Here is a 15,909-nt window from a genome sequence, read left to right as displayed (position 1 = left end):
AGGAATCAAACAAGTCAGCTTTGATGAACTTGAACTAAATGGTCAGCAGAATAAATTGGTGACTGCAAAGTTGTCTACTTTACAGTATTAATTTATAATGAATTAGCATTCTGTTCTCTGCCCAAGTGGTTGTGGGGTTTTTTGTTTTGTTTTTATAATCAGTATTCTTTGCAGGAGTATTTTATGACTAGTGATGTCACACTTAAGTCTGAAAGCACAGTAGCAGAGCTAAGATTACTAGAAGCACATTTGAAATGAGGAAGGATGCAGTGTTTGGCAATGTGATAGGGAAAGAGCACCTGTTCATAGTATGAGCAAAAATATGCTCCCAGAATTTAGCAACCGTATAAATTAGACCAAGTCAATGACTCTGCAACATTGCCTGCTTCTGGGAACAAAGCAGAGAAACACAAAAACTCAACTAGTAAAATCAAGTTCACGTGCTACTTGACTTACAAGAACTAACATGTGTATCTACAAGCATACCTATACCCACCATTATTGCATCACTGACAATTGAAAACCTTGGAGTAACAAAGTTGGAAAACAATTAGTGTTTAAAGAACTCCATTCCACAACAGAAGGGGAGAAGAACTATAAGATGTTGTTTCTTGAATTACTGACACTATACGGATGTTAATATAACAATGGGATCTTGGCCAGTAAGGCTATAACCTCACAGACTACTAGAGTAAGAAAACAGTAATGCAGCACATCACTTTACAGTGTACCTGTCCCACCACATAGAGTAGTATCTCCTACTCTGTGCCAGGTTGGCCAGGGACTGTAAGATGAGTTTTCAAATTATATTATTAAAGCAGTATCAGATGCAGAAAGTTCAGGACCTATCACTATGTCTGGATAGTAACAAGCAGTAGAAGAAAAAGCGTGATACCTTCCTTTCTACAGACAACTAGCATTTTAAATCCATCCTGGAATACAGTATTTCTTACCCAAAATAACCCCACAAAAAAAAAAAAACAACCAACCCCACAAAAAAAACAAAACCACCCACAAACAACCCCCTCCCACACACACACACCCCCCTTCATTTCCCAACAAACACTGCCTTACTATGTCATCAAAATTCATGAAAGCATTACTGAATTGAGTCCCAAATAACCCCACAGACAAGTTAAATATTAACCCAGAGAGGTAGAAAATGTCATCAAAAACAGTCTGGAAATTTGTGGGAATACGTGCCCAGTCCCCCAGTCAGTTTTATGGAATGCGCGCTTCTAACAATAGTTACTTATATAAATATAAAAACAATTTCATCCCATTCTGCTGCATAAAGATTCCCTGAGAATGTGTTTGCCTGGACAGTGTATTAAAAGAAAAGAAAGAAACATTACATGTTTACTTAATCATTCACTAAGCATTTAAGGACACTTGTCATTCACAAGTTTATACATTCAAACCAGAAACAAAAGCAATCAGGCAAGTACCAGATAATCAAGCTGTATCTCATTCAAGTCAGTTATGATTTCTTAATGGGTGATTAGAACATTTACTAAAGCAAAAATAACTGAACAGGCAACTTCATTCATGAAATTTTGCTAGCTCTTCTGATCCTACTGTCATTAAAAAAAGATGCATTTGTTTCCTTAGCAGTAGATTTCACTTTCAGTTTTTCTTCCTCTTAATGACTGGCATGCTTCAAAAGCTTTTAAGGCATCATTAACATACTCTGAATGAAGTGACACTAAAGAGCAGCTAGATTTACTGTATCTAACACTCTTTCACTATACTAAATATCCGTAAGTAGAGAAACAGATTACATCTTTCAAGTGTATTTTCATAGATCACGTGTTATAGACACTATCAACTGCAAAATACTTCTAGAGAAGGTTGTTATAAATACTTAAAGGTAAGACAACACTGTGCTCACATTACTACACAACAGCAGCTGTAGCAATGCAATACTGGAATCGATACTTACCTACTATCACTGTTAGAAGAACTGTCTTGTAACATCAAGCCACAAATGACTTTAAAAGCATATGGAAGCTGCATTTACACAAACAAGAATGATCATGCAGAGTGCGTATGATATTACATTACTTGGAAAAAAAAAATATGCCTGACAAGTAATTCAGCAATTACTATCACATTAACTTGTCTACAAGTCCCAGCAGAAGCACAGTTCATTATGGGTTATACAGCGTGTACGGAGACCTCCCAAGAAAGCACGTAATCATTCTTGTAAGAACACATTACCTACTGGTTTTATCTTAAAGTGTGATCCAAGAGGGTAAGTTCCTGGGTCACCTTAATCCAGCCATTCCACTTGACAATCAATACCTTTAATCACTTATGGAAGTGTGCCTTTGAGCATCTTCTGAGGTTTTCTTTTCCAAGAACTAGAGCAGTGCCTACATCTAGCAATAAAGATGAAAGAAACTATAATGAACGCAGAAGAGCTCTTTAATTAACATAGTATGATGAAAAGTTAAGTGACATCAATCTTTTATTCTGCACAGGTATTACATGCACCCTACAAATTTCTTTAACAGGAAATGCATAAAGGTAAAGAGCTCCAAAGTCAAGTTCAGTAGAAAAACTTGGTTATGAGTTGTTTACAGGAGTTACCCAGAGGATAAGTTAGTCTGAAGAAATCAAGAACGTCTAACTTCCAGCTGGGTACTCACTGAAAGCAAGCAAAGTGGACTTCTAGAATTTCTAGTATTCTCCATCTCAAGACTCATGTACAAACCTAACCTTTTCTGCCTGTAAGGCGGCTGATGGAATTATGAATTCCACTTACTGTTTTTACAGAAGCATTCAAACACATCTCCAGCCAGCATCTAGTAATGAAAAGCCTAACTGAAAATTCAAAATCAGCTTTTAAGTATATAACAGTGAGTTTTGGGCTAATGGGACCAACTCAGGTCAACAAAATTTCGATAATCTTTACTACACAACATGAGACACTTAGCTCATGGACTTCTGCCATTCACAAAGCGTGCTCAGCTCGCTTACACTTTCAAAGCTGAAAGAGAACCTGAGCAATATTTTTTATTCCACATGGAAAACTGTAGCCTACACCTGGATTATTTGGTATCTGAATAGAATGCTTCAGGATTCTGGGATTTTTAAATTCATGTATTAACCACATTGAGAGTAGCAGGCACATGGTCAGGTTTTTACAATAACTGTGTGCTGGAACTGTTTCCCAAGGAAGTACAGTTGCCTCAGTTGTAACAGAGACAAAAGCTAAATAAAAGGGAATTTAGTAGCCAACCACATAAAGTAAGTTACTGTCTTTATATGAATTGGAATGTTTAATACGTGCTGTCTTAAAGTTTTTGCAACTCCAGGAGATCCACTTCTTCCTCAAGCAACTCTAGTTTCAACAGTACTTGTTGCAGCTCCCATCCAGGCTGCTCTGTCAATAAATATTTTGTCTGGAGATCATTCTACTAAAACACCCCATCTTCTTCTTGCACATGGGACAGTTCTGCTTCTATCAGTGACATTTTCTGAGTGATGTATCAGCAACTGTTGAAGGTCCAAAAAGATATTCCTGGCCTTGCACAAAGAAACTCCACTCAGACAATCCATTATAGTAAGAGAATAAAAAGGCAAGTAACCACACCCAAACATTTTTAAGCAAAGACTGCACACTCACGAGGTTTCGTGGCTCCTTCTCACATGTCTACAGAAGACTGGTTCTGAACTGTGGGCCTGACTATACTATCTCCACATTTTAAACGAGGTTTTTGCATATATACTGTGCAGTCATAAAGACACCCTGTTCATACTGTTTTCACCTTGGCACTCTGAATACTTTCCCCTAACTCTCCCTTCCTTATTGCTGCTGGCATTTTTAGCAAAGATCCTAATTAGAAACCAAACAGCAACACCTATCAGTCTCATACAAAAACTAACTATAATAAAAGTTTACTTTCCTAAATGGGGAAGAACTTCAATCTTGCTTAGAGAGAAATACTGAAGAAATCCTAGGTCACCCTTACCAGTGCTTTCCGTCCTTCACTCTGTAACAAGCTCCTCAATGAAAGCAGTGCCCACAGAAACAGATTGAGACTTTACAAATATGTTTCTTGCTTGCCACTAGAAGCACTTTCATTTACATAGTTTCATTAAAAGTCCTAGCATTGACAATCTGTTCCCCAAGATTCAAGTTAACTTTTTATTTCTTAATAGTTTGGACTTCATAGCTTGCTGTTAAAAATAAACAGATGCAAATGGCAGATCATTTCCTCATTTCAAGAAGGAGAATTTACTCATCAATAAAAAAAGATAAAAAACATTGCTCTGTCTTATTCACTCTCTCTTAGTACTCTTTAGAGTGATGAAATCATAATGGAACACATGAGTAGGTGAAACATCTGGACAAGAAAGTTATCTGACGGACTCTAGATCCATATCCCTCCAGAACAGAATACAGGCAGATCACAACATTTTAAAAGCCAGTAACCAAACAAGTTATTAGTTTCTGGAGAATATGGTACAAATTAGACTCAGTTCTACCAATTTTTTGCCATGAGGTTGACATTTCAAAGCAGCCTACAAGAATGTTTGAAGACATGACCACTATGCCACCAAAAATCACTCCAGCAAGGTAACATGAATTGTCTTTATATCAGAGAGTGTGCTCCCTTTTGACTGCTTATGTGTGTTATACAACAGCTAATGATCTGCCCTGGACTCAAGGAAAAAGGTAGTCCTAACACTGGATGGTATCAAATGTCTTACTGTCAATAAATCATAATCTAGATAGGTATCATAGTCTTACAGAGACTCCCACAGTACTCAGCAGAAAGCATACAGCAAGAGGAACTCCTAGAGAAGGAAGAATATGGAAGCTTCCAGTATCTGAGAAAGGCTATTCTACAATTATAGTGACAACCAATGAGTTTGATCATAGCACAGTGTGAATATGCTGTGCTTCTTCAACTCTCCACACAAAGAGGAAGTCTGGCACGCTACACAAAGCCACACAACCCAGGAAGAAATTACAGAATCTTGTTGCTGACACTGTCTGTAATTACACATCAATCTCAGTACAAACACCATGATAAATGTACATTAGTCAACTTCATACTCAATCAACAAGACTAGCTTTCTCTAAGAAGAAATTTGCACTTCTCCTCAAGTTCTGTAACTAAAATTAAGCACAGAAGCCTACATTTTAAGACCACATTCTCCAACAAAACAGTGTTTTTTACACCAGTACTACAAAATTATTTGCAGACTGTACAGGTGGTACCAACACATTTTACCTTTTGATCTGGACTAACTATAATCCAAAAAAGATTCCAGCGTACAAGATTAGTGCCAACACGAAAACAGCTGAAAGTCAAGAGCTGTAAGAAAAGACTTCTTGACTTAATCAGAAGATCAAGGTGAAGGCAGCCATTCTCAGTCTCAACCAATGACTTCTATAGGGTTCAAGTCTGCACCTCTTCCAAGTTAAAATTTTTAATAAGAAGTTCAGGTTTTGAAGATTATTTCTTCCTTTATCACTGGGTGAGATACAGGAAAAGAATTGTTAATTTAGACATGACAGTATCTTCTTGGATGCAACTCTAAATCCCATTAAAGGAACATCTGCTCATTAACTTCTAGCTGGAAGATGAAGTTAGAGCAGCAAGGTTTCTCTTCTTTTGCAGTTCTCAGGAGTCTTCTAATTAGGTAAATAAAAGTTCATGCCATCTTCTGGCTGATATTTAGGATTACCTGATACTTTTGTAAAAAAAAAAAAAAAAAAATTGTAGTATGTCAAGATACAAAACGCATTGAAATCCTTAGAAGCATGGAAAGGCTCATCCATCTCTGTGCTGATTAGATGAGAGTGGTCAAGTACCTCCTGTATGATCGTACGGACTTCTCTAGAACAGGCAACTGAAGTTCAGCAACAGTGGTGCCAGGGAGAGCAAATGACTATCTGCAGCTTGTAAGGATACCTGTAATGAAGAACTGGTTATTATCTGAACCTTCTGTAATCAACAACAAAAGACTAAAAAATAAATAAATACAATAGTCAAGTATATCAGGGCAGTTATTTTAACATAATATAACAGTTAAATGACTAGGAATAGAGATCCAGTTAACAGCTTCTAAAGAAAAGAATAATCTCATAACTTCCATCAATATAAACGATATCAACATTTGTTCACATTTCATCACTGGAAGTCCTCATCATTTAGTTTTCAGTGCAGGCCACACATCAAGTGTGTCCTGCATCTAAGGGTTTGTGGGTTTTTTTTATATAGAAAGAAACATTCAGCTTCCAAGATCTTCCAGATTAATTAAAAATGTACAAGTACTAAACTATCCTAACTAGATTACATGAATAAATATACATGCCACGAAATATAGCCTTAAAGCTGGCTGCAATTTGTCACAGGTTATATTCTGTTTTTCCAGCTTCCTAATACTGAAGTCATACATAGAAAATAGTATAAAGTATTCTGTTCTCACGTATGCTTCAGCTTTTCCTTCAGCTTGTTTAGGTGCTTTGAATAACAAAGATAATGGTACCAAGGAATGGTAAGTTGCATTAGTAGCTTTACAGTAAAAATTTGACAAGAAGCTGATTTCATTAAACAACTTCTGCGATCATATAAAAACCTTGCTAATAGGGCTACCAAAGCTACTGCCAGCTAAGTACAAAGTATACTCCATGAATGTTTCGGGGCTTTTGGAATGCAGTCTGATCATATCTGCCCTGAAGACTCCAGATGACTCTCTCTCATCAAGCTACAGAGCTACTAGCTTCATTGAAGAATAGCAATCGCTTCCTTCACAAGACTTCTTCAAACTATTTCTCCAAAACATAAAACTTAACTGCTCCAGTTGAAGATTCCAGACACCCACATTCTGCCTGAAGCAGATGGGGTTTGGACAGCTTCATCTGAAAATGTTTACAATCTTCCAAACAAAATGAAGCTGGTAAGAGATTGTGTTAAGAAGCTCGATTGTTTTATGAATAGGTTTAGCACTCCCATTCTTCAGGCAATGACTCCACAAATAATGCTTTTCTATCCTTCTGGAAATTCACCCAAGCTGTAAGTATTTAAGAAGCCCTTAAACATAAAGTTTACAAACCTGAAGCTTAGAAGCTTAAACTCACACGAGATTCTATCCACAGCTCACGTGCCAGCAGAAGTTAAAGAGGTCTTGTACAAGAAAGGCTGTAGGTAAACCAAGGCATGTCCTATTGCCAGATTTATAACTGTGAGTTTCACTGAGGCTGCTTTATCACAAGGATGCTCTCACGCAGAACTAAAGCTCCTCCACTCCTCCTACCCCTCTATCATTTCAGTTAAATTTACAGTTAAGTTAAATAAAAACCCCAAACACTTGGGCATTACAGCATGGGCCTGACAAACTATACTTGAGTCAACTTGCACAGCTAAGTAACATGACGCACACTACCATACTTCTTTGTGCATAAAAGCAGAGCTGAATTTCTTCTAATGAAGTAAGCCTGATTTGCAACAACTTTCACATCAAGTAAATAAATGGCGTCAATACTCTCACTTCCACCTGCTGACTTCAGTCTCCCATGGAACAGGTTTGGAGTGTCTTCCTCACCAACAAGATTAACAACTTCAAAAGCCATTTCAGTCACTGCCTCTTTCATATACTGGGAAGAAATGTTTGGGGTCGAATGTCCTTCCCTGACTCTGGTAAGCACTATGGAGAAGCCACTTGAGATGATGGTTTCTTTAACAACAGCCACTTACAATTTTTCACTGAATTCAAATTTCAACAGGATGGAAGAAGCCAACACAAGATCATATTATTTTTTATATTCCATAAATAATACAACAGTGTGCACGTTTAGTTCTATGTGAAATGTAAGTTAGTATTAATACCCCTACAGTATTCCAGACAACCTTAAGTTCTCTGGCAAGTTTTCAAATTTAAATAAACTTCAACGTATTTTTACTGCTCAATTTTTCCAGCATTGTAACTGAAAGCTAGAAATCCCACAGTGACTATAGCTTGGTCCTACAGAAAATCTGCTCTAGTAGGTCAAGATGCCAAGAATTTGTCTACTATAATATCTCCTTCACTTTCATGAATGAAACTGAGAACTTCTGTTCTCATCAAGAAGTGCTATATAGGTTTTCCAATTAGGGTAAACAGAGAGCATGCTGCCAGAAGACAGATCGTCTTGTCTTGCTTTTTCTGAATTTTAGAGGAACTCCACACAACGCGTTGTAATTTACAAGTTTACTCAGAGGTAACATATAACACCACTGATAAAGCATTAGATGGGAATAGTCTGTGGTGGAGCAAGGTTAAGATATGATTTATTCCAGCATAAGCAAATATTTGTGTCCCTCCAAGAAACTCCATCCAGCCAATGATCCAATTTCTTCAACAAAGAAAGCAAGAGACATCACTGAAGGTTTCTATGTCCAGTAGACTTCTCTGTCTAAGTGCAGACTAGGTTACTGTACCGCAGTAAAGAACTATGCATACACTACTATACCCTTTCCTCAGAAAGTTCTACCTCGATCTACAGAATGACTTGACTTCTCTGGCTGACAGACAGTTACTCAGCTCTGCAGAAATGTGGACCCCCAGAGAGTCCAGGATGTCCTCACAGACCAGACCAAGTTATAGCGTAATACTATCTTGCTTACTCTTCAGTGCCACATGTGAATGGTAGGTCTTTCTGGCAGGAAAAGTTAAAAACCAGAAACCAGTCTGTTCAACCAAGTAGTGCTTTTCCTGGTTTTACAAGAAAAAATAGTAATACAAATTACTACATTAATCATAACACTAGATTTTCATCAGTGGTTCTAGGTATTTTAACCCTTAAGAACAGGAGCGTGAAGTACTGCCCACTTATGGTCCTGCATTTGTGTTTGAAGATCAAACAGCAAGTTACAGTATACCACATAAACTACATTAACTGGACACAGACACTTCTAGAGAACTGCAAAATAACAGCTCTAGCCCAAAATGTTAGCTGAAGCTGTTCTCTACTGCAAGCTAAGAACATTAAGTTGCTGAAATTCAGCCCATAAACAGCGACTCACTTAGGTTTCTGTATCCTTATAAACTGACACACCTCCTGTTTTTAGAAGAAAGGAGGTTATTAGCCAGTCTTCTGGTACCCACCACTTGCAAGGTCCAAGTATTTCAAGAAGCTCCCGGAGAGACTACAGTAAGCAGTACTCAGTAGCAAGATCACAGTCCTACTAGCAGACTGCACAGATTTAACCATACTGAGTGCTAAACAGATAAAATGGAAAAAACATTATCTAGTCCAAACTCTTTTCCTAACATAAGCAGAAATCTTCAGTTTTTCCATGTTTTCACCTCAGTATGCTGCTTTCTATTCACCTCACATTTAATTGAAATGCCCTTTTTTATTCTTTATTTTATCACAGCCCTGAGAGGGCTGAAGTTGTTTACAGTTTCCTTTGCTCATGTCTCTCAACACCCAGTTTTACTTGTGCAAGAGCAAGCCTTCTGACCTTTTTTCTACTTACTAGTACCATGGGATCAGAAAAGCAATCCATAACCATCAAGGAAACTTCAGAATTCATTATGGTATTTGCAAGAAAATGGACATAAATGGTGAGTGAAGCTCTAAAAAAACCCCTCCCTAACTCTTCACTGAACACGATCCCAACTGTGTTCTAAACTGGATAAACTAAGTACTAAACTCACAAGTGATGCTCATGTAGGCAACTTCAGCTATGGTATTTCACTATTCTGCTTTCTTAAGCAAGACATCTGTTAACTAAAGTGTTCATGCTAGCTGCTCTGGCTACTGACAGACTACGTGAAAAGCACAACTCATTACAGGCTCGTCTTCCCTGCTTCTCAGGTAAACCTTGTGTCCCACATCAAGCTCTGCACTGAAGGAAGAGGTGTGCTGGCACAGCACAAAGCTAAACAAGTTACACAACTTCAAGAGTGATGTTCCTTGATTTGGTCCCTTCAGAGGAACATGAGATTGTCCATAACGGTTTTGATAGACACGTTCTCACAAATGCTCACTCTCACCAACCTGTAGAACACAAAAATCTACTAATTTGCTATTGGGTTCACAATCTAGGCTTAGCATCTAGCCACTAATGCTCACCTCCTAGTCATAGTTAAATTTCTGTTTCTTACTTTCTTTGCCTTACTTGTGAAGATACACACTTCACCTGTTCTGAGGCAGAAATCTCACTGCCTTGCATTACTCCGTCTAGGTGAACACTGCAACACTCATCTGTTGTAAGAAGGTGCATCTTAAGAGCCGCGCTCCCAGAAATACACCACACATCCGATACCCTTCTTGTCAGGTAATAGCTGTGCCTCACTCAACGACTCAAGCATTGACTACACCTCAGAGTTTAGGTAATGCTGCTTGAAAGGTTACACCCTTCAGCAACAGAGATACAGCTTGAGGCAATCTGTTCGGATCAAAACATATCCGGCACCGGACAGAGAGCTTTCCGCCAGTCACCCCGGTAACACTGGACCCCGGTCTGCATGAAGCGCCTCTTCGGACGGCCAGCAGCCGCCCTACCCCACCCGTGACACACCGGTCCCCGCGCCGAGGAGGACCAGGGCGCACAAGTTGTGCCCGCGCAAACTAACCCCGCGCCGCCGCCCCGCCCACGCGCGAGCCGCCGCCGTCCCCCGGCCCGGGCCGTCACGTGCCCGCCCCGGCCCCCCCGCCGCGCGGGGAGGTGGGAGGGGTTCACAGCCGGCGGGCCCCGAAAACCGTTACTCCGTCGCGCGGCGCCGGACGCCGGGAGAGGGGCGCGCCGTACCGACCCCGCAGCGGGTTCTGACGGGACACCTCACTTCGCGCCGCCTACCCCCCCCCCACGTGCGGGCCCCGGAGGCGGCGTTCCGCCGTGGAAGCCGCCCGCGATACACCCGCGCCACACGCTGCCCCCCTGCCCGGCCGAGACAGCGGCAAGGCGGGCGGGCGGGCGGGCGGAGGGAGGGAAGGAAACGGGCGAAGCACGACCTGGGCGCTCCTCTCCCGGGGTCCCGAGGGGGAGGAGAGCGGAGGGGCTTCCTCACCCTCGCATCCCTCCGGCCGCCCTGTCACTTCGGCACGATAAAGGCAGGGGCTGGGGGAGGAGCCTCCCGCGGTTCAGGTGGGAAAACAAACACACAAAGGGGCCTCTCCGGCACCCGCTCGCCCTCGGGGAAAAAGGCGGGCAGGAGGGCGCGGAGAAAACCCGCGCTGGGTCCCAGAGCGCCTTGTCAGGCCAAACGCCTCGGCTCCCTCCTGCCCCTCACCTCCCTCTAGGCCCGACGGGACGGGAGTAAACAAAAGCCGGAGCCAGAGGACGACACATGGGCGGGGATGGGGACCTCCGCGCCGGGCCACACAAAGAGCCGAGCCCGAGAGGGGATGCGCGGGGCGGGAGAAGGGGAAAGCCCCCATCCGTCTCCACCCCTGCCAACCAGGTAGGGGCGTTTCCGCCTCACCTGCTTGCCCCGGTAGAAGAGGCGCTGGCGGTCGGGGCTCACGCGGAAGGTCTCCTGGATCTTCTCCCGCAGGCATTCGATCTTGGTAAGGCGGCTCAGGTCGTCGATGGTCTGGGTCTCGGTGCCGTCTATGGTGCGGACTTGGATCCACATGGTGCGCGCCCTCCCACTCGCTCAGCCAGCCGCGGGGAAGGAATGGAGGTCTGGGGCAGGAGATGGAAAAGGGGTCCGCTCCCCGGCTGCGCGTCTGCGGCGTGCGAGGGAGAAGGGGAGGGGGCCGGGCGCTTCCCCCGCTCTTTGTTCAGCTCAGCGGGGCAGGATTTTCAAATCCCGCGGAACAGACGCGAGCCTCCCCGCCCGCCGGGCCGCCGTCCTCGCTCAGAGGGGCGCGGAGAGGGAAGGAGACCCGAGCCGATCGCCCGCCGCTTCCCGATCGCCCGCGCCGCGAGCCCCCCGAGGCAACACAAGGCGAGGCGGAGTCTGGCGGGAACCGCCGCGGCCAGGTCTAACGGGCGCCGCCGGGAGCCATCTCCCGACCCCGGGGAGTGTTTACCAGGCGCCGCCGCTCTCACATGGAGGTCACGGCGCCAACGCTGATCTCGCGAGAGCCCCCGGCCTCGGCCGTACAGAGACAACAACACCGGGGCGGGGGCGGGGGCGGGGGGGGAGCGAGGCGAGCGGGCGGCACCACGCCCCCTCCCGCTGCGCTCGGGCCGGCAGCTCTCGCGCCGCATTCGGCACGGCGCACGGCCTCGCCCACTCCGCCCGCGAGCCCCGCCCCCCGCCCCGTCCCCACCCCCCGCGCGGTGCCCGGCCGGCGGCTGGCGCGAGGCCTGCGGGAGGAGGGCTTGGCGCGCGCTGGGGAAGCGGCCGTTAACGTCTCCATGGCGGCCCAGTGGGACGGTCTCCCCGGCTCCCTCTCGGGGCAGACTTCCCTGGCCTCTGGGGCCCGGAGGGCCTGCGGCCTAGCCCGGCCCGGAGGCTGGCAGGCGTTAAAATGGCTGAGTATCCATACGCCACGAGGAGAACCGTGTCCGCTAGTGAAATCCAGGCCCCAGCGTTTCCGAAGACGTACGATCTCCACCCAGCCAGATTTAGCTCTGCCTAAAAAATAAAGATTAAGTCTGGTTGCGCCAGTTACATTAGCTAGATGAAAGCATGGGCCAAGACAAGGCAAGCCTCATTTATACTTAAGATCTGATGTGGGTTTGGCTTTCTGTATTTTTCTGAATTGGGTAATTCAGCAAATTAACATCGGAAAAATCTGGATTTGCCATGCTGTTGTGGGCTAGCCCCTGTAGGCAGCAGAGCCCCACACAGCCACACGGTCACTCCTTCACAGTGAAGAGTGGGGAAGAGAATCAGAAGGGCAAAAGTGAGAAAACATGGGCCAAGATAAAAATAGTTTAATGGGTAAAGCAAAAGCTGTGCGTGCAAGCAAAGCAAAATAAGGAACTAATTCAGTACTTCACATTGGTAGGCAGATGTTTAGCCATTTCCAGGAAACCAGAGCTTCATCACATGCAAAGGTTACTTAGGAAGACAAGTGCCGTAACTCCTAACATCCCACCCTTCCTGCTTCTTCCCCCAGCTTTTATTGCTGAGCGTGACATCATATGGTCTGGGATAACCCTGGGGTCAGCTGTCCCAGCTGGGTCCCTTCCCAGATTCTTGCACACCCCCAGCCTACTTGCTGGTGGGGTAATGTGAAGAACTGATACGTCCTTGATCCTGTGTGAGCACTGTTCAGCAATAGCTAAAACATCCCTGTGTTATCAACACCATTTTGGTCACAAATCCAAAACACAGCACCATACCAGCTACTATGAAGAAAATTGACCCCATCCCAGCCAAAACCAGTTCACATGAATACTGGTAAAATACTGAAAAAAAAAAATGTATCTGATACAGGGCTCACTAGAAGCCAGGAGATGTGATAATGGATGCCTTTGGGAGGAATTCTGAGCAGCTTTATTATCTAAGACTTTGGCAGCTGGATTAAAATACAGATTTACAAGATCCAGATGACACCTATGTACTTTTGTGGCTTTTTTGTACCAGGTGTTGTAAATATCACTGATAGCGTATTTAGTACCCTCAATATTCCGGATAGCTGACCCAAACTGGCCAAAGGGACATTCCATACCATGTGACGTCATGCTCAGTACATAAACTGGGGAAAGCTGGCCGGGGGGGCCGCTGCTCAGGGACTGGCTGGGCATCGGTCGGCAGGTGGTGAGCAATTGCACTGTGCATCACTTGCTTTGTGTATTCTTTTATTATTATTATTTTATTTCAATTATTAAAGTTTTCTTATCTCAACCCACAAGTTTTCTCACTTTTACTCTTCCGATTCTCTTCCCCATCCCACCGGGGCGGGGGGAGAGTGAGCGAGCGGCTGTGTGGTGCTCAGTTGCCGGCTGAGATTAAACCATGACACGGGAAGAAACAGATCACAACCAACAGTTATTAGAGCACTGTTTATTAATTAGACTGTTGTTATTAATAGCAGATAACTGTTTGCATCATACATACTGCCTCACTGTTACTGCCTCACGCAGTGCACACACTTGCGGTTGCCCAGCTGGAGCAGCAGCAGAGAGGCCAACCCCAGGGGTTCACTCAGGAGCAGGGGCTCGTACCCGCACTCCAGGGGTTTCCAGGCAGCTGTGCACAGACACACACGGGGTCCCTCATTTCAGCAGGCGTGTTTACATATACTGCCCTGTAGTCTTTGTCCGCCTATAGCAGCCGATGCCTTCTTGGATGTGGTGTGGGTTACATGACCCGTCAAAGTGTGCCAGTATGTGCTGGAGGTCTTGGGCAGGTTCAGCAGCTCCTTGCTCTCCTGAGCTTACCAATTTTTGATCCAAGACCATTATGAGTTCTTGGGAGGCTTTCAGATGCTGTCTCCCAGCATGTGTTTTTCCTCTCTTCGTCCTTCTGTTGTCTGGTAACTATTTCTCCACCCACACACAGAGGCACCTATAGAGCCCACTTGCACAAACGCAGCTTTTATGACACAGTATGGTAGCAAAGATTCCTGTACTTTACTTTCAGGTCTGAGAATTCCCATTGCAGTTTTGAGTGAGTTACTTAAGGCTTGACTTTGGGGTATTGAGCATGTGCAAAGGCAGATGAACAATTAAAAATTTCTTAATTATTCTGCAAATCTCTTCCTTTCCTCTTCATCCTTGCTAATCTATCTCTACTCTTGTGATAGCACATGACTTTCTTTACTGCCACTGTCACAGCATGTCACCAAATTGCCGTTTACACAAATTCAGAGTTTCGTTTTCAGTTTGTTGGTGGTAACACAGGCTCAGACTCAAAGGGTGTAGTACACATGACCTTTCATGATCTTTCAGCCCCAGCCTTCTTGGGTTCACTGAAACATTCAATGATTATTTAACACAGAGGAATACAGTAAGAATGTGGTTTAATAGTCCTGTCTGAAAAAACGGATAAATCAAACTGTCTTCAGCTTTATCTTAGTTACACTCCACCTCTACAGCAAAAGGAACAGAGTCTCATTATAATCCCATTTGCAGAATACAGCCTTTCTGTTGAAGCAAGCAGTAAAATGTGTCTGTCTTTTGCAACGGGAAAAAAAGATCTGAAAGAATTCTGAAATGGGATATGTTTTACCACACTAGGGAGAATAGCATCAGTTTGTGCTAGGGAGAGTTTATAGAAAGTGCAGGATGGACTTCCTAGAACAGAAGACATTTTTTGATACGGAGAAAGAAAATGAAAGAGTTCAGTTTGTTACAACATTGTATCTGGAAATATGTTGTCTAGCTGGGATTGTAAAGAAAAGCAGATTAGGTTGCTGGCACAGGAGTTACTGATTAGAAAGAGTCATCTCTGAGTGCTATGAAGTAATTATAGGTGGTCTGTTTCATAATCTGCAGTATGGACTGGAGACTAGACTATAAAGTGAAAAAAAGTGTGTAAAAATTCTCGACTGGGAGTCTGAAACAGGATGTGAAAGGGGCAGTTATTGAGGAGGTTAGAGGAAAAGAAAGCTAGTTATTTAGAAAGCAATAACGTCCTCTTTGGGATATGCTATACTGATGAGGAAATTAGGTAATGCTAAAGGAGAAACTGACTGAGCAGCATAGTATGCATGATGGGCCGGGGTGACGGTAGCAGAAGAATTGCTAGAATGAGCAGGACAGAGAGGAAAGGAGGCAAGAATATGAAAGTAAAACATGGGAGTAGTGAGGAAAGAGCAAAGCTCTAATTGGAGACAAAACCAGAAATTGGTGACAAAAAAGCATAAAGGTGCATAGAAAAGGAAAATTTGAAATGAGATTTTAGGAGATAAAACAATGCTAGTTTTCTTAGAGGAAAGCTATAGAACGAGAAATAAAAATTAAATACATTCAGAATGGCATAACAGTAAGCATGAGTTTGTTTTGAAGTTGAGATTTTTTTTATGATGAAATGTTCAAAAGCAAACCATGACACAAATTG

The 15,909-nt window shown here is 43.6% G+C and overlaps 1 protein-coding gene across 2 annotated transcripts in view; it reads right to left on the bottom strand.

The window, feature by feature from the left end:
* Window positions 1-12,020, bottom strand: part of UHRF2 (ubiquitin like with PHD and ring finger domains 2) — a 95,487-nt gene extending 83,467 nt beyond the window's left edge. For both annotated transcript variants that reach the window (XM_076361601.1, XM_076361602.1), the window contains exon 1: window positions 11,431-12,020. In XM_076361601.1, the coding sequence (XP_076217716.1) occupies window positions 11,431-11,583 (153 nt within the window). In that variant the 5' untranslated portion in view covers window positions 11,584-12,020. The remainder of the gene's footprint in view (window positions 1-11,430) is intronic.
* Window positions 12,021-15,909: the final 3,889 nt, after the last annotated feature.

This window comes from Aptenodytes patagonicus, chromosome Z, assembly GCF_965638725.1.
Source record: "Aptenodytes patagonicus chromosome Z, bAptPat1.pri.cur, whole genome shotgun sequence".
In the NCBI taxonomy this organism is placed as follows: Eukaryota; Metazoa; Chordata; class Aves; order Sphenisciformes; family Spheniscidae; genus Aptenodytes; species Aptenodytes patagonicus.
This window is presented reverse-complemented; position numbering and strand designations above follow the sequence as displayed.